This window comes from Dipodomys spectabilis, unplaced genomic scaffold, assembly GCF_019054845.1.
Source record: "Dipodomys spectabilis isolate Male_0828 unplaced genomic scaffold, ASM1905484v1 ptg000089l, whole genome shotgun sequence".
NCBI classification, from domain to species: domain Eukaryota; kingdom Metazoa; phylum Chordata; class Mammalia; order Rodentia; family Heteromyidae; genus Dipodomys; species Dipodomys spectabilis.
In genome coordinates, this window is record NW_024870766.1 from 18,506,326 (window position 1) to 18,525,735 (window position 19,410).

Sequence of the window (19,410 nt, forward strand, 5' to 3'; positions counted from 1 at the left end):
TTATATCTTCAATAAGAAAAAATTAAAATAAGAAATATAAGATAGGAAATAGGAGTAAGATTGACAGGAGGAAGAAATAAACATTCATGTATACCAGTAAGTGGATGTTCTTGAAAAGAAGGAAAGTTATCTGCTACCATTCAAAGGAAGAAAAGGAAACTCTCAAGAAGGAAGGGTACACATTTCCTAAAGACAGTAATTGTCTTAACTCTAGAGACAAGGTTGATTACTGACAGTGAGAAGAATAGGGAAAAATAAATAATAGAGCATTGAGGTTTACAATGTTTAAACAAAGCAAGAAAAATAATCTAAATGATAGTGCCATTAAATATACATACACACTCTCCATATATTACATTAAAATGTACTTTTTTATTTGGCCAATCTTGGGGCTTGAACTCAGGGTTTGGGTGCTACCCCTAAGCTTTTTCACTCAAAGCTAGCTTTCTACTACTTCAAGTCACAGTGATACTTCTGGTTTTCTGGTGGTTAATTGGAGATAAAGAATTTCATGGATTTTTCCTGCCCGGGCTTTGAATCGTGATCCTCAGATCTCAGGTTTCTGAGTAGTTAGGATTACAGATGTGAGCCACTGGTGCCTAGCATTAAAATATATTTCTAGTAACTGTTTTGAAAAATAAATTAGGGACATGTGGTTAAGATGGTAAAACAGGAATAAGACTGACTTTCCTATCTGAAAACACAAATAAATGGGCATAATCTATGAAATATCAGTTTTCAAGATTCATTTTATAGAAAAAAGGGAATTATCAGAAAAAAGAAATGAAGTGAACTTCAGCTTATTTTCTGTGAGGAAGTTTCCAGGCCACAGAACAGGAAGGGTTAAAAGACAAAAGGCAAAATTAGGAAGAAAAGAGCAGACAAAGTTCATAAGATGATTTCACCTTAAATATTTAGCAAAACTCTGATTACCATAGCTATGTGAGGAAAATCCCAGAGTGGGGGAAGAGTTTACCCAATAGATTAGAGGGAAAATGTATACTACTCATATAAGGCTGGGAATGATGCCTATACCATAAAACCAAGCTGGAAAGCTGGATATTAGGTAGGATATTAAGAAGAGTTCTGCCCCAGTTTTGTTAGTAAATATTAAAACATGACTCAAAATGATAAAACTGTGCTAAAGTAAAGCAATAGAGTCATGTAACCAGCACAAGACAAGGTTAAATTCAGTGTCCAGTATCCAATAAAAATTAATTAGATGTGTAAAGAAATAAGAAAATATGGCAGAAAATTCAACCAAAAAAAAGGCAGCAGAAATCAACATAGATGTTAGGATTTCTAAACAAGGATACTTCTATGCAGACCTACTTACTAGAGTTCTACTTTTTTATTAGTTGGGGTGTTTTCTGGGATGAGGTTTAACTTATGTAATTTCTATGAACGATGTGCTAAACCAAACATAAATATACAATACTGAAAGGCATAGGATAAAGGTTTGAGATTTTTGTAAGCATGCTAAAAGGTTTTTTTGGTAGATTCATATCATATTGAAAGAAATACTCAAAATACCTTGTTACCTCATCAAAGAAAAAGTGTCTATAATAACCCCAATGTTTTAAAGTTTTATTTGATAGTAGATACATTATAGCAATCACAAACAGGCTTTTGGAAAGGGAGGCTTAAACAACAGCAATTTATTTCTGACAATTTTGGAAGCTACAAGTCCAAGATCAACTTTACAGTAAGGTTTGTTTCCTCTTCCTGGTTTGCTGATGACCATCTTCTTTTCAAGAGCTCTCCTGGCTCTTCCTTGGTATATAGGCAGAGAGAGCTAGTAAGATTTCAGATGGTCTGTTTTCATCAGGACATAATCCTCTAAGAACAAAGTCCTATCCATATGACTTAATTTCTCCCATAAATAAAGACCCTATTTCCGAAAACAGTCACACTGGGAGTTTGGCCTTCAACACATTAAGGGAGAATACAATGTGTAGTCTAGAACATGAATGTTTTTAGTATTTCCAACAATTATTCTAACCCTTCCTTTTTCCCCCCCCTTTCTATCTCAGCTGTGAGACTAATAATATATATGTTGGACAAGTCCTGAGATTCAAATCATTCTTTATACTAACTCAACGCATCATCCTTTAGAGAAAAAGAAACATTTAGGTACTACAGAATGAAGCAACTACAGAATGTAGTTGGAAATGGTCCATACAGGCAGCCTAGGGGATGACAAATGAATCATAGATAGGGGGAGGGAGCAGCAAGATAGCATAGATAAGGGAAAAAATGTTTAAAAATTGGTGTTTCTACAAAGTATCATGATAAAAACAATAGAAGTGAATGTTCATGTTAATAAAATTATTCCAGCACTTGATTATGTAAAATATATTTATAGAACTTTAAAAAATTTTGAATATGTTTTCTAGGTAAAATACCACAGACCAAGTAATCACAAAAAAATGCAGTTAACCGGGTACTGGAGCCTCATGCCTATAATTCTAGCTACTCAGGAGGCTAAAATATGAGATTGCTGTTCAAAGACAGACTGGTCAGGAAAGTCTGTGAGCCTCTTTTCTCCAAGTAACCCCCAGAAAACCGGAAGTGGCAGTGTGGCTCAAAGCGGCAGAACACTAGCCTTGAGAGATAAAGCATAGAGACAGCATCCAGGTCCTGATATCAAACCCCATGACCACCACCAACCACAACAAAAAACACAGTTATCATGCCTTTCATTATGATTTTTTTTGGGGGGGCAATTCAGCCCAAGGCAAGCACTCTACCACTTCAGTCACAGCACCACTTCCGGTTTTCTGGGGGTTAATTGGAGATAAGAGTCTCACGGACTTTCCTAACCAGCCTGGCTTGGAACTGTGATCCTCAGATCTCAGCTTCCTGAGTAGCTAGGATTACAGGTGTGAGCCAAAAGCGCCCTGCTTTTCATTGTGATTTTTAGGAAGTATAATCTTGTTTTGCTTTAAAATAGATTAAATGCAAAAATTAGTAAGGGACATTTTGGGGATGGTGGAAATATTCTACATCTTAATTGGGATAATGGTTATATAAACATAAATACTTGTCAAAACGTATAGAATTTTATGCTTAAACCTGGCCAACTTTATTCCACATAAATCATAGCTTGACTTACCAAAAGCAGAAACCAAACGCAGAGAGGTGCCTAGTATTCTCACATATAATAGAGAATAGTTAATCAATCCTCAATAAACCCCTAAGCAGAAGCGTAAGTTCTATATGGCCACACATGAATGAAGACCTCCATACAGTTAGTCCCTTACTAGGCATTTCATTAGAGACAGAAAGGAGCAGGCACAGTAACCTTAAACTGAAATTCCAGGACTTGAGAGGTGAAAACAGAAAAATTGAGTTTAGGTCAGCCTCGGCTACATAATAAATTATTATCTGAAAATACAAAACAAACAACAAAAACTCCCTAACAACAATTTAAAAAAAGAAGAGAAAGAAGGAAGTGGGGAAAAGGAGGAGAGGCAGGGAAGCAGCTAGTGTAGTTTCTTCAACTCCATGTTCTCTCAGTAACTAAATGTTCAGCATATAGTAGGTAATTTTAGTAAATGCTTGTAAATAAAAATACAATTATAAACTCTTAAAGCTCTTTTAAAAGACCTGATACATTCAATTGTTCTAACATTCAATAATTAAACAAACACATTAGTAAATATTGCCTATTTCATTCTTTCAAAGTACCCTGTGCCACTATTTTGAGACATAAATTAAGAATGTTTTGTGAACCTGGTGTGGTGGTAAACTGCTATAATCCCAGTACTTGGAGGCTGAAGTAGGAGGGCTGAGATTCTCAAGACAGCTGGGGTCATAGTAAGAACCAGGGAGGGAAGGAGGGAGGAAGGAAGGGAGGGAGGGAGGGAGGGAGGGAGGGAGGGAGGAAGGAAGGAAGGAAGGAAGGAAGGAAGGAAGGAAGGAAGGAAGGAAGGAAGGAAGGAAGGAAGGAAGGAAGGAAGGAAGGAAGGAAGGAAGGAAGGAAGGAAGGGGAGGGGGGCGCTGGGAAGGTGGCTCAGTGGTAGAGCGTTTGCCTTGCATACATGAGGCCCTGGGTTCAATTCCTCAGCACCACATAAGCAGAAAAAAAAAAAAAAAAGAGGGAAAGGAAAGGAAAGAAAGCTTTATGCATCATACTGGAGTTATTAATTTTTTTGTCTTTGTTTTTGGAGACAAGAGTCTCACTATTTATTTAGCCCAGGCTGGCCTAGAACTATCAAGCTTCCTAACCCAGTTTTCTAAATGATTAACTTTTAATTCATGAGGCAAATATTTCACATACATCTTTATTAATTAAATGTATATTTTTTCACAATAAGGAAAAAGTGTGACATAAAGTCATTCTGTTAATAATTAAAATAACTCTAAACCATGAACAAAATTCTTCAATAAGAATTGATTATTTTATATTCTCTATATAGGAAAATCATGAAGTTCTTGCTTGAATTAAAGAAAACTAACTTCCTTCTGAAGAGTTTTATTCTAAATATTAATTATAAAACTAATTATATGGCTATGAGATTCTAGATTAAATACTCCAAAGATCAAGAGTTCAGTCAGGAATTTAAAAATACAGAAAAGTACATTTTATAAAGCAATAAAACACTTTGATATCAAATTTTAAAGTAACAAAAAATTTCAAAAAATGTAACAAAATAAGCCATAAACTTACAGTTTGTCGCCACATGAAATTGAGAAGAAAGTGCCTGAGTAACTGAGTTCCAAAATGTATATAAGATTTCAGGTTCTCCATCCTGTGAACCAACCAAAAAAAAAAAGGATATATTTGTTTAAGAATATCTAATACATAAGATGTAACACTGGATATTTAGAAAATGAAATTTTTTATTATTTAAATAGAATTTATAAATAGAACAGTAACTATGAAAACCCTAAAGGATTCAAATTATCTCTCTTGTTCAGGTCATTATTCATTATCTGTTTGCCACTTATTAGGTCCACTGCCTGAGACAAAAGCCTTGACCATTCTGCTTCCTTGTCTGTAAATTGGGGATAAAAACATTACCAATGCTATAGAATCACTGTGAGGATTAAAGAATTTAATGAAAAATGCTGGACATCAGGACATGACATATAATAGACCTTCAATGAGAGTTAGCTATTATTAGTAGAATTGTAAGTACCATCACCCTTTGATGTACAAAAGGCAATTTGTATAAACATAATAAAATGATGACTAGAACATGCTTAGATCAAAAATGGTTAATTCACCATTTAAAAAAAAAAGAACAGTTAAAGCCTCCGTATAATTAAAAACAAAACAAAATAGAATTACTACTATCCAATTTACCAGGATACAACTTTGAACATATTTTAAAAAATAGTCACTGATCTATGAGAGGTACAGGACACTATGTTGAAAACAAACTTTACAATATTGGTGGAGGGAGGAGTTAGGGAGGTGGGAGGGAAGGGATGGTAGGGGAAAAACAAAGGAGGAAGTAACAGTGCTGGATGTACTCATTATCCTACTCATGTAAATGTAACTCCTCTGTATAGTATTTTTACAATAAAAAATATAAATAATAGTCACTGAGCTAGGTGCTGGCAGTTCCCACTTAATAATCCTAGCTACTCAGGGGCTAAGATCTGAGGATCCTGTTTCAAAGACAGCCTGGGCAGAAATGCCCATGAGACTCTTATCTTCAATTAACCACAAGAAAATCAGAACTGGAGCTCAGGCTCAAAGGGGTAGCCTTGAGTGAAAGACAGTGATAGGGTCCAGGCCATGAGTTCAAGCCTCATGACCAACAAAAAATTTTAACAACTAATTTTAAGTACTTTTATATGTCTCATCTGTAATAACAAATTGCTGATATTCTACTGTTTTTGAAATGCAAAAATGCATGTTTTATGTGGTTTGTGTAAACAAGGTAAATAAAACATTTTGTTTTGATTTTGTCAGTTGCTGGGCTTGAACTCTGGGCCTGGGCCCTGTCCCTGAGCTCTTCAACTCAAGGCTAGTGCTCTACCACTTGAGCCATAGCACCACTTCTGGCTTTTTCTGCTTATGTGGTACTGAGGAATCAAACCCAGGGCCTCATGCATGCAAGGCAAGCACTCTATCACTGAGCCACCTTCCCAGCGCTCCTTGTTTCTTATTTTAATAGACTAACGGCTTTAGATTTACTTACCTAAGAATTCTATAGCCAAAAAGACAAATAAGATAATAATTGATTTCTTATGCCATGATCAGAAAATAAGTTTAGATTCTAAGATTTTATTATGCAATTCTTTATCTCATGTATCTTAAGCATTTTTCTATGTTAAAACATAATGTACCACATTTTAAAAATGAAGGATAATTATATGATCATCTCAACTAATGCACAAAAATATTCAACAAAATTCACTATCTTCTGATGATAAAAACATGCAACAAATTAGGACTAGAAGGAAACTGTAGTAGCTTGATACAGGACATATGTGAACAGGCAATGCTACAAACATTATTCTCAGTGATGGAAATGTGAAAGATTTTCCTCAAAGATTTGAATTCTGGCTCTTACCATTACTCTTCAGTACAGTACTAGAAGTCCTAACACAGCAACCAGGTAAGAAAAATAAATGAAAGAAATACATATTGGAAAAGAAGAAGTAAACTGTAAGTTTGAATATGACATACTCTAGTATGTAGGGAACTAAAGATTACACACACACACACACACACACACACACACACACACACACACACACACACACACAAATACCATAAGAATAAAATAATTATTAATTCTGGGAAGTGATAAAATATATCAATAGAAAAATAATTTTTATTTTTATACACTAATAGTGAACAATCTGAAAGGGAAATCAAGAAAATAATCTCACGTAGAAAAATATCCAAAAAATAAAATACTTAGGAATAAATGTAACCAAGAAAGCAAGACTTGCATACATAAATAAAGAGGAAATGACAGTATAAATGGGTGGAAAACTTAACATTGTTAAGATGTTGGTACATCTGAAAGTGATCTATAGATTTAATACAATCCCAATCAAAGTCCCAAAGGCATTTTATATTTGCCATTAATAGGAAAAGCAACACTAAAACTCATAGGGAATCTACAGGACCTAAATAACTGAACTTACTCCTTGAGAATAAAAACCAAAGCAGTGGCCACATATTTCCTGAGGTCAGTGCATAATACAAATTATCTAGGATTTCAGGCATGAGCTACCAGCACTCGGCTGAGATCTGAGGATCACTGTTCAAAGCCAGCCCCAGCACAAAGTCCCTGAGACTCTAATCTCCAATAAACCACTCAGAAAGCTGGAAGTGGCTGCTGTGGCTCAAATAGTAGAGTGCTTGCCTTGAGCTGAAGAGCTGAGGGACAGCGCCCAGGCCCAGAGTTCAAGCCCCACAATCAACCAAAAAGAAAAAAAAATTGAATGAGACAGACAAATAGAAAAGAATAAAGAACTCAAATCTAAATCTTTAAATTTGATTACATAATTTTTAGCATGATGGTTACAAAACTGGGATAACATAGACCCTTTAACAAATACACTGGAAAAACTGATAAACAAGTGAAAATAACAAAGTTTAATCCTTAACTTAAACCATATATAAAAGTTAACTGAAGCCGTGAGCCAATAGCTAACATTTGTAATCCTAGTTACTCAGGAGAAAGAGATCTGAGGATCTTGGTTTGAAGCCACCCTGGGCAGGAAAGTCTGTGCGATTTTTATCTCCAATTAACCACCAAAAAGCCAGAAATGGAATTGTGGCCTAAGTAACAGAGTGCTAATCGTGAGCAAAAAAAGCTCAGAGACAGTGTCCAGGCCCTGAGTTCAAGCCCCAGGACTGGCACCAAAACAAGAAAAATGAAGAAAGAAGGGAAGGGGAGGGGAGGGGGGAGGGGAGGGGGAGAGGGGAAGAGGCAGGGAGGGGAGGGAGGGAGGGGGAGAGGGAGGGAGGGAGGAAGGAAGGAAGGAAGGAAGGAAGGAAGGAACGAAGGAAGGAAGGAAGGAAGGAAGGAAGGAAGGAAGGAAGGAAGGAAGGAAGGAAGGAAGGAAGGAAGGAAGGAAGGAAGGAAGGAAAATTAACTCAAAATAAACTGAAACCTAAGAATGGAAACTACGAAACTCCTAAAGGAAAGCAGGGAATAGTTTCATGAACCAATATTTCACTAAATCTAACACCAAATACATTAGCAAGAAAAAAACAACAAGAAAAGAGGTAACATGTTTGGGGGGAAAGAGCAATAGGAGAGAAAACACAAATGGAAGGAGAAAAAATGAGCAATGAAGTTATTATATTCAATGTACACTGCTATAAAGATTAAACTACATAACTTGAGGATAGAGATGGGCTGGAGGAAGTAGGGGAGAACAATGGAAGTGGTGGCATTGATCAAGAGGCATGGTACTCATAATCTGAAATATAGAATTGTTACATCTTCATTTCTTATTATTTATCTTATTATTATCTAATAATAAAATTTAAAAATACTAATAACAAAAAACATCTATTATCTCCTGAAGAGAGACAAATAAAGCAACAAAATTTATATGAATTATATGATATATATGTGTTTTAGTATATAATCATATATCATATGTAAAAGGAAATACATATTGTACAGAATAAAAATCTACATACATATCATGTACAAATACATACACATATTCCATGGTAGTTATAAAGTTAAAAATGGACACAATTTTTAAAAAGCAAAAAAATGAGATTTCATCAAACTTCAAAACATTTGTTCAGAAAATAGTCACAAAATGGAAAGGAGTCTATAGAATGATAAAATATATTTGCTAGCCATACAGCTGATAAAGGGTTAATATCTAGAATACATACAGAAATTTTACTACCCAGTGACAAAAAAAGAACGATCCAAGATACAACTTTAAGATGGAAGTATAGCCAGGTGCTAGTGGCTCATGGTTCAGAGCCAGCACAGGCAGGAAAGTGAGACTATTATCTCCAATTAACTCAAAAAGATGGAAGTAGAACTGTGTCTCATGTGGTAGAGTGCTAGCCTTGAGCAAAAAAGCTCAAGGACAGCACCCAAGCCCTGAGTTCAAGCCCAGAACTAACACAAAAAAGAAAGAAACAAAAAACTCAAACACTAGAGAAATAAAAAAAACTTAAAACACATGGAGAAATAAATTTTTGTGCATTGTTGGCAGAAAAAAATGTAAAATGGTGCAGCAATTATTTAAATAATAGTAGGAGGGCTGGGAAGGTGGCTCAGTGGTAGAGTATTTGCCTTGCATGCATGAGGCCCTGGGTTCGATTCCTCAGCACCACATAAGCAAAAAGAAAAAAGCCGGAAGTGGTGCTGTGGCTCAAGTGGTAGAGCACTAGCCTTGAGTTGAAGAACTGAGGGACAGCGCCCAGGCCCAGAGTTCAGGCCCCACGACCAGACCCAAAAAAAAAAAAAAGTAATAGTAGGAAGGTTCCTCAAAATTTTAAAGCAGAATTATCACATGATTCAGTAATCCTATTTTTGGTATGCATCTAAATTCAAGATCTCTAAGAAGGATCTCTACTTGAACACCCATATTCACTGCATTAGTCACAAAAGCCAAGAGGTAGAAACAGCCTAAAAATGTATGAGCATGAGTGGATGAAAAAACATGGTATATACACAAAAAGGAATACTAGCTTTCATCAGTCTTTGTCTAAGACATTCTCTCCATAGTCACTTTAAAATGACCTTGGGTTCCTAAAAGGACAGGATTGTGGATAACATCTTTATGACAAGGAATTGAGACTAAACATTGAAGAGCAGAGTCTTGAGAATGGAGCAGGAATAATCTTCTCAAGGGAACCAGATTGCTCCCCCCTATGATGACAGGGATAGTAACTGAAGGATTAACTCCCACTTTATTCCCCCTGCTCAAGTGTGCATGTCTGCAGGCAGATCAGGCGGACCTTGGCTTAGCTTAAAACTCCTGTACCCCAGGTAGAGCATTCCACTCTGGGCCTGGCCAAGGATACTAATTTCCCTTGGCCCCCAGGAAACCACAGCCTCAAAACCCAGGTGGAACATTCCACTCTGGGCCTGGCCAAGAACATGGCCTTGACCATAGCCCATTTTTTATTTTCTGCTTCCTTGTTGAGACCTATATAAATCCACCCCCAAATCCAGTCCCTTGCACAACCTCCAAATAGGCAGGATGGTCTGTGCCTCTCACTGTCAAAAAACAGTCCTAGCTGGTTGACAATTTAGTCTGGTCTATTCCTTTTCCATTCTCCTCCATTTTCCTAAGAGTAATAACTTCTCCCAAATCCTAAAGGCCCACAACTAATATAATGACAGGCCATGACATCTCTCTCTCTTCCCCACCATTGCTTATTTAAAACTATAACTCATATCATGTCCCCAAAATGGCTGAATATTAACTAAAGTGCTGCTTTACCCATGCCACACAATAAACCTTTCGTGCCTTTCACCCTGACTACTTGATGCATAGGGGCAAATGGCTGGACATGAGATACAGAGTTTGGAGTCTGAAACTCCAGTTTCATTATTATAGGATGATTTATTTTTTTCTCCACAAAAAGCTGAATGAATTTCTCTAGTCTATACAACAAAATAAAAATCTCTTTTTTGGAGACAGGGGGGAGAGGGTTGCATTTGAGACAGGCACAGGCTATTAAAACCAAGTCTGGCCTTGAGCATACTATCCTCTCGCCTAGACACAATGAAGAGATTATAGGTCTGTGCGACCATGCACAGAATGTAAATAAAACAATTTTGAGTATTTTACTTCTTACTTATATTTTCCCTGACAATTATCCATGATGTACTCATCTCTAATTTAGAAAGTTTGCATGATTCTCTTTATTTGTCTAGGTTATTTGGAATTAATGCTACATCCCTTTAACCGAAGAAAAATGTTTATCAATGCTTCTTTTTGATGCGAATACAAAGTAATTTACAATTCTCTTTTTTAATCACAATTTTGTCTACTAATAAAAAAGCATAACCCAAACGTGTTTAACTAATAGGTTGTTCCTGCTTTCATCGTCTCTCTTTATGCTTCCTTTGGTCTCTTTTGTTTTCTGCAGTCGTTCTGTGCAATCTTTTTATTTGCTTTTATCTTCCCTGATGGCTTGAGTACTACAGATTCTGATTTCAAGTCTGTCAAAGGTTACTACTATTATTCTTCCAAAAGTTTTCATTTCATATAGTTGTGTCTCTCACTTTCAAAGGCAAAAATGAAATATACCTTCTGAAACTACTATTATAAAAATTAATGCAGAACCCTTTAAGTTTATGAATTTATAAATTAAATAAAAAATCAACATAAAGATCTGGACATACTGTAATCATTACCTAAGTAAGTACTAGTAAAGCAGAGTAAGTCTTTAGTTTAAGCTCAAGCAACTATCACTTTACCAGTGTTTGTGTATTGATGTGAAATCAGGTGGTAATAATAACAGTTGTAAAGGTAAGAGAATAATCAACACAAGCATATTTTATTAAAGGCATGTCTCCCGTATGTATGTTTAATAACAATTCTGATGTCCTTGTATTTTTCAATTTATTTTGTTTAGTTACACATTTCTGAGAAATAGTAAACAAATCTGTATCAGATATAGCTCTGTTCTAAGTATAACTGAGTATTTGATGCTTTTCAATCATTAAACACTGAACATAGCCTATTATCACAGGTCTATATAATTTATTGATTCATTCTGGGTATGTTTTGTCTACTCTTAAAATTAAATATGAATTTCTTTATAGCATATAATTTTTATAAACCCAAAGAATTACTCAAATCAATTTTTAGAAACAATAGAACTTCTTCAACAATTTTGGCAGTTGTCCCCCCACCAAAAAAGAAGAAAATTCTAAATCTTAAACTGAATTTTAAATGGCCCCCAAAATTACTACATTGGATTACACAGCTAGGTTAAACTCAAGCAACTCTAATGCCATAATTGAGAGGTGTAACTATGAAAAGGTCATTCGGTTGTAAGGGTTCTATCTTCAGGAGTTGATTAAAACTATAATCATGAGGCGAGGTTAGTTGTCGTCATGATGTCTGGCCCAGGTTCCCCGTGGATAACACAGTAAGAAGTACCTTACCAGATATGAGCCCCTCAACCTTGGGCTTCTCACCTCCAGAACAATACGCAAATAATCTTTAAAAAAAATAAATTACCTAGACTCTAGTATTCTATTATAGCAATACTAGACAGATTGCAATACTTTTTTTGTATTTGTATTGCATGGTATTGAACCCAGGGTCTTATACATATTAAGCAAGCACTCTACTACTGAGTTACAGAGACATACCCTTTTGAAAGAAAACAGGGTATGCCAGCTAATCTGGCTACTTCTTGACCTCAGTAATGTAATCCAAAACTCCAATGCCAAGACTATTTATAAATGATGTGAACTTCAGCAGAGAAATTAGTATTATCTGTATATCCATATTGTGACAAGCATTAGTAGACGTTGCCACATTTAAATCTTATGATGACCAATAGAATGTGACAGCAAAGACTTCATTTATCTTTTTTATTTTATTATTTGTATGTGAGAGATACAGAGAGAGACAGAGAAAGAGACAGAAAATGTGTGTGTACATATGTGTGCATGTGTATGTGTGTATACTGAAGCATAAACTTCAGATGTTAAGCTCTAGCTTGGCTTTGGCCTTTTTTGCTCAAGGCTAGCACTCTACCTAAGCCACAGCTACAATTCCAGTTTTTGGTTTCACAGACTTCTCTGCCCAAGGATCCTCAGATCTCAGTCTCATAAGTAGCTAAGACTGTGGAATATGGGCACAAGTATGCAACTGTTTTGTCTTTTTTGCTATTATATTTTCAGAATCTAGACTCTAATAGGAAATATAGGTCACAATAAATATTTATTGAATAAATAAGTAAATAGAATTGCCTCATGTAGAAGGCACTCCCTCCCAATCTCCTCACTCTCCTTTCTGAGCAAGACTGGGGTTGGAACTCAGGGCCTCAAGCTGGCTATCAAGACACTCTCCCACTTGAACCACACCCCTAGCCCTCTCGGTCTCATTTATTTATTTGTTTGTTTTGCTGGTCCTGGGGCTTGAGCTCTGGGCTGGTATATGTTGTTCCTAGGCTCCTTCTGCTCAAGGCTAGCATTCTACCACTTGAGCCACTTCCAGCTTTTTCTATAATTAATTGGAGATCAAGTGTCTCACAGACTATCCTAACTGGGCTGGCTTCCAAAGGTGATTCCCAGATCTTGTCTCTTGAGTAGCTAAGATTACAGTTAGTCCCTTTTTAGAATGTAATAAAAAAAAAAAGCCTCAATGAGATAAGGTAACTTGGTCAGAATTTTACAGAAAGTATTATACCTATCCAAGATCTAACTGTTGTATTGTTATTATATATACACACAAACTTCAACATAATTCACACAGTTCTTTGTAATTGAACCTCCTTTTCTTGTTAAATGACTGACTGAAAATGTACTCCCTTCCTGACTTATATAACTGTAATAACTCTGTATAACACCTTCACAACAACAATAAATAAATATATATATATATATATATATATATATATATATATATATATATGACTGAGATTAAAAACTAACACCACACACTCGAATTCTTTCAAGCTTATTTGTAATCTCTTAGCTATCAGGGTTTTTATTTGTTTTTCTTTTCCTTTTTGTTTCTTTGCTAGTGTGTATGCATGCTAGGGGGATGTTAAGCTCAGAGCCTGGATGTTGTCCCTAAGCTTTTTTGTTCAAGGCTAGTGCTCTACCACTTAAGCTACATCTCTTGGAAGCTTTTTGGTGGCTAATTGGAAATCAGAATCTCATGGACTCTCCTGCCCAGACTAGCTTTGAACCACAGTCCTCAGATCTCAGCCTCTTGAATAGCAAGGATTACAGGCTTATAAGCCATTAAATACTAGTTTTTTTTTTTTTTTTGGGGGGGGAGGGGGGTCCGGTCGTGGGGCCTGAACTCTGGGCCTGGGTGCTGTCCCTCAGCTCTTCAGCTCAAGGCTAGCACTCTACCACCTGAGCCACAGCGCCACTTCCGGCTTTTATTCTTTTTGCTTATGTGGTGCTGAGGAATCGAACCCAGGGCCTCATGCATGCAAGGCAAGCGCTCTACCACTGAGCCAACTTCCCAGCCCTGATACTAGTTTTTAAAGGATATACTTTCTTCAGTGTTTTAGGTGTTTCTTACTTTTGGTTCCCCTAAGTTGTCTTCATTTTATTATAAAATTCTATAGTGTCCTATATATATTTTGTTTGTTTGTTTTTTGCCAGTCCTGGGGCTTGAACTCAGGGCCTGGGCACTGTCCTTGAGCTCCTTTTGCTCAAGGCTAGCACTCCTGCCCTTGAGCCACAGCACCACTTCTGGCTTTCTCTGTGTATGTGGTACTGAGGAATCGAACCGGCTTCATGCATGTGAGACAAGCGCTCTACCACTAAGCTACATTCCCAGCCCTATAGTGTCCTATATTCATTATCACAATAACAATGATATTGTATTAAAGGAATAGAATAGTCAAGAAAAGGAACAGCAGAGCTTAGAGTACTTAGATTTACATTCTGGCTCTTCCATTTACTTGCTGTAACTTGACTGGTCAAGTTACTTAATTTCTCTATGTCTCAGGTTATCTGTAAAATAGAAAACTATCTCTTATTGTTATGAAGATAGAATAAATTCTAAAATTATTAAAATACTGTCTGGCATAGGTAAGCTCTACCTTAATGCCTGCCAACATTGAAAACATTATAATTTATAAATGTCACACCTAGATTGTGTTTTTCATTGTTGTAGCTCCATTGACTTGCATAAAGTCATACCTATAAACTCTGCTATATATGGTTAATTTTATGTTTAAACTTCATAGTATTATAGGGCGTGCACATAGTGGTCCAGAAATTATTCTGAATGTCTATAAAGAATTTCTGGATAAAATTAAAATTAGTATTTGAGGGTTTTCTTATGAGAATTTCATGATCAAACTTTTGTTCCAGAAAAACCACTCCACCAGTAATGTAGTGGAATGGTGGTGAGCCAATGGGCAATGAAATCACAAATTTACTGTAGAAAACTGAGGTGACAAGACTTTTCTTTTGGCACTATAGTAGATTAGTGAAGAATAGGCTGTAGGAAGATTGCTATGACTTGATGAACAAGTATATATATTTATAAAGAATTAGGAAAAATACGTATCAAATCAGAAGTGTGGAGATGGTACAGCCAAAATGAAACTTAAGAAGGAGTAGGAGGAGATGAGCAGAGAAAAATAGGATCATTCAGACTCATGCTTCTGGAATGTGGAATATCCAAATGAAGATGAACTAAGGCAAATAGCAAGAGACCTAGGCAATAAAGATTTATGTGATACCTTCATATGGAGGTAGCAGAAACTGTTATTATATATGAGAATTCCTATAAATGATATGTGGCACAAGAAGAAAGCAATCCTGAGAATAGGATCCAGGGAACACAGGCTGATGGAGGAAATAACTCTAGTATAAAGTAAGTAGAGGTAAAGATGGTTCTAAAACACACTAGTAATACTTATTGTTGAAGCTGAATAATGGGTACAAAGGAATGCTCTGTCTTATAAATTAGCTTCATATTTTGGTATGTGTTTGAAGGAGGACAAGAGAACCTCTGAAAGGAGAAAGAGAATTAAATGCCCAATTACTTTAGTTGTATGAAGTAAAACAGGGTCCAAGACCATTCCAGTGTGTAGGGCAAGAACTGTTCAGGTAAAGCAAAAGTGTTGTTTCACTGGTGTGAGGAAAAGAAATAACAGGGAAGTAAGAAAATAGGTAGTTTACCGAATCTATGTATAAAGGAAAGTATTGAGAGGGAGATAAAGGCTTTGGTGATTTTGTTTTTAGATGGTAGAACACCGAGAAGAAGTACAGAAGTTGATATTAAAAGAAAACAAAGATGAGTAGATACAGAATCAAAACAAAAGAAAGAATATACAATCTTGCTCCACCTTTGAGACCAAAGAGAGTTGGAGGAGGCCAAGACTCAGAATACCAATTTTTAGTCCTTGATAAAGTATTTCTAAGTCAGTGAGCTTGTTGAGAAGAGGTCAGAGGGAAGCAGAGAAATTAAGCCAAGATCAAAAGAAAAGAGGATGCAAAAGACTTAGCAAAATGTCTGTGCAGAGATCTCTGTGGAGATATCATGTGGTGAAGTAAAGAAGCCTGCAGTCTTGATCAAAGACATCAAGTTGATATGAATTTTAAATTAGTTCTTAATCATTGTCTGGATTCAAAGCAGAGGAATACTGGCACGGCAAATATAACATGACAAAGAAAAAATTCTCTGTGGAAAAAGAGGCTTTAGGGGGAAACATTTTGCTATGTCTAATTACAAAAAAAAAAAAAAAAAAAAGGATTAAAAAATTAACTAGAAACTTCTGGATAAACCTTAACAGAGAAAAATGAGAAGACCTACCTGAAAGAATTTCAGTTAAAATCAAAATATTGCCTTTTTACACATGCATTTTTCCAGAGATAAATACACATAAAACCTACATATCCAGAGCAAATACATAACCATTTGCTCTTTGTTTAAAAAACAAAAACACAATGAAGGTGGTTTGGAGATAGAACAAAGGTGGCATTGGAGATAATTTTAAAAAATCATTTTGAAAGTAGAACAGAAAGAACTTTTTTATATTAATACAGTTTAGCAGAAAGACCTTTTAGGACCCTGTGTGGTGGTGCACTGTAATTTCAGCACCCAGATGGCTGAGGCAAGAGGATCTTAGGTTCTAGGCTGGTCTGTGCTACAAAGCAAACCCTGCATTAAAAAAAAGTGAGGTGCTGGGAAGGTGGCTCAGTGGTAGAGTGCTTGCCTTGCATGCATGAGGCCCTGGGTTCCATTCCTCAGCACCACATAAGCAGAAAAAGCCAGAAGTGAAGCTGTGGCTCTAGTGGTAAACTGCTAGCCTTCAGCTGAAGAGCTGAGGGACAGTGCTCAGGCCCAGAGTTCAGGCCCCACGACCAACCACCCCCACCCAAAAAATGATTCTCCCTTCTCTCTCTCTTCCCTGCCCCTCACCTTTCTTTCTCTCTCTCTTTCTCTCTTTCTCTCTCTCTCTCTCTCTCTCTGTGCCCATACTGGGACTTGAAGTCAGGGTCAGTCTGTGTGCTGCTGTCTCTTAATGTTTTGTTCAAGGCTAGAGGTCTACGAGTTGAGCCAAAGATCCACTTCTGGATTTTTGGAAAGTAATTGGAGGTAAGAGTCTCACAGACTTTCTTGCCAAGACTAGCTTCAAACCACTTACTTTAAAATATAAGCAAATTAACCTTCTATAATAAATTCCCTCTGATCAGTATAATAAACATAATAAACCTAATAAACAACATGAAATTATTTTTAAATTACCTAGCTACTATTTTATCAACCAAAATAATAATTAAATAGTCACCAATTGTTCTTACTTTAGAAAACAAATGTGAAGGAAGAAGGAAGTGTAACAAAAGGAGCATATCTGATTAAAGTATATTATATGCATGCATAAAGATCACAATAAAATCTCTTTGTACAATATACACTAATAAAAACAGACAATAAACTTTCAAAAGAAAACACACAGCAATTGAAAAAGGAAACTCATTGAAAAAATATGTTTTTCCAAAGAGATTGATGCCACCATAGAAATATCAACTTAGGTAGGCACTCGCCTATAAATTACAGGCCCATGACTGTAATCCTAGCTACTCAGAGGCTGAGATTTGAGGATCAAAGGCAGCCCAGGAAGCAACAACTACTCATAGAAAAAGCTGGAAGTGGCACTGTGGCTCAAAATGGTAGAGCGGTAGCCTTGAGCAAAAGGAGTTCAGCCCTGTCCTAAATCAGCACAGCTAGAAATTGGGAGGAAAACCCTAAGTAGCCCCTCCTCCCTTGAGAAAAAACAAGACTGGACAATGTTTCCCTATGTCACTATTTTCTGGGGGAAAACTCAATATTGGGAGTAGTTTAAGACTCTTAACTTAGAGTGCTGACTGAACTGTCTAGAAGCCACAGTAAAAACAGTTTAGCAGCTTGTTGCAGCCACAGGACCTAGAATACTAGAGGGAGCAAGAAAGTTAAAGTTTCTAAAAGAAAAACCAAACAAACCTCTCTAATTGAATAATTACATACTAAAGATACAATTCACAAAAAGCTTTAAAAGGGCCAAGATCTCTTAAACTTACCCAAATTGATGAACATAGTATATAACAACTTGGCCAGGTGATTATTTTTTCCAGTTTAAAAATCACAGCAAAACATAACAAGGCATACAGAGAAATAGGGAACTAAGACCCAATTAATTGAAATAAATAAAAATCTAGAAACCAGCCCTAAAAAATGAAGATCTAACAAAGAATTTAAAATTGTTTTCAGCCATAAGAAAACAGAGATAAGTAAACAAATTGTTTAACACAAAATGGGTAGTAGGACAGATGGATGATACATGTACACACAAACACAGACACATATATACATACATATATTAATCTAGAATAAAGGCATTCCCCCACAAATACACAGTATAGTTAATAAAAATCAGTATTTAACAATGTTCAATTCCTAATGAATTATATATTGCTAATACGCAGAAGTACAACCAAGTTTTGCATATTGTATCTAACTGCACACATAAAATATATAATCTGAATTGTTAATCGAAGAATAGTAAGTTGCATGTTAAGCCTATATTCAGTAATCTTATAACATAACTTTATTAGCCCTAGTACAATTTGGACATTCTACTAGATTTTCCACATAGGTGATCATGTCACATATAAAGAAATTTTACTTGTTTCATTTCCATTTGAAAGTCTTGTTTCCTTTTCTTGCCTGTGTACTAGCTAAAACAATGTGAAATAGTAGTCATGACAGCAAAAGAAATCCTCTAAAATCTCTGATTTTTTGTTTTTATCATATACGATTTTCATATACGTTCATTTTCTTTCAGACGCCTTTTATCTGGTGAAAAAGCTTCCTTTTAACTTTGCTGAGAATTTTCATCAGGAATGAATACTAGATGCTGACAAATGCTTCTCTTCCATGACTTGACCTGATAATACTCTCTTTTATAGTTAATTAGGCTTTCTTTTCCAAGTAGCCTTCTATTAACACCTCATTTGGTCCTCCATATTTTTTAATATTAATTATTATTTAATATCAATATATTTCATATCTTAGTCTTTACATAGCATTCTAGAGAATTTCATCAGTTTTGCCTATACTTCTTTCTACAGTTTTATATAATTTGCCATGATATGCAACTAATCTGTTGATTTGTTTGTTTTTATGGTAATCAGGGGCTCCAGCTTACACTCTATTTCAACCACATCCAGGCCTTTTTGTTTTACTTTGTTTTTTAGCTGGGATTACAGGTATGCTGCCACACCCAGCAATCTACTGACTCTTTTATTTCAA

The 19,410-nt window shown here is 35.9% G+C and overlaps 1 protein-coding gene across 1 annotated transcript in view; it reads right to left on the minus strand.

Annotated features, from left to right (window-relative positions):
• The window catches only part of Cog5 (component of oligomeric golgi complex 5), a 215,595-nt gene that overhangs the window by 68,530 nt on the left and 127,655 nt on the right, over positions 1–19,410 (minus strand). Inside the window, exon 11 of the mRNA XM_042684597.1 lies at positions 4,673–4,754. Coding sequence (XP_042540531.1) covers positions 4,673–4,754 — 82 coding nt within the window. The remainder of the gene's footprint in view (positions 1–4,672; positions 4,755–19,410) is intronic.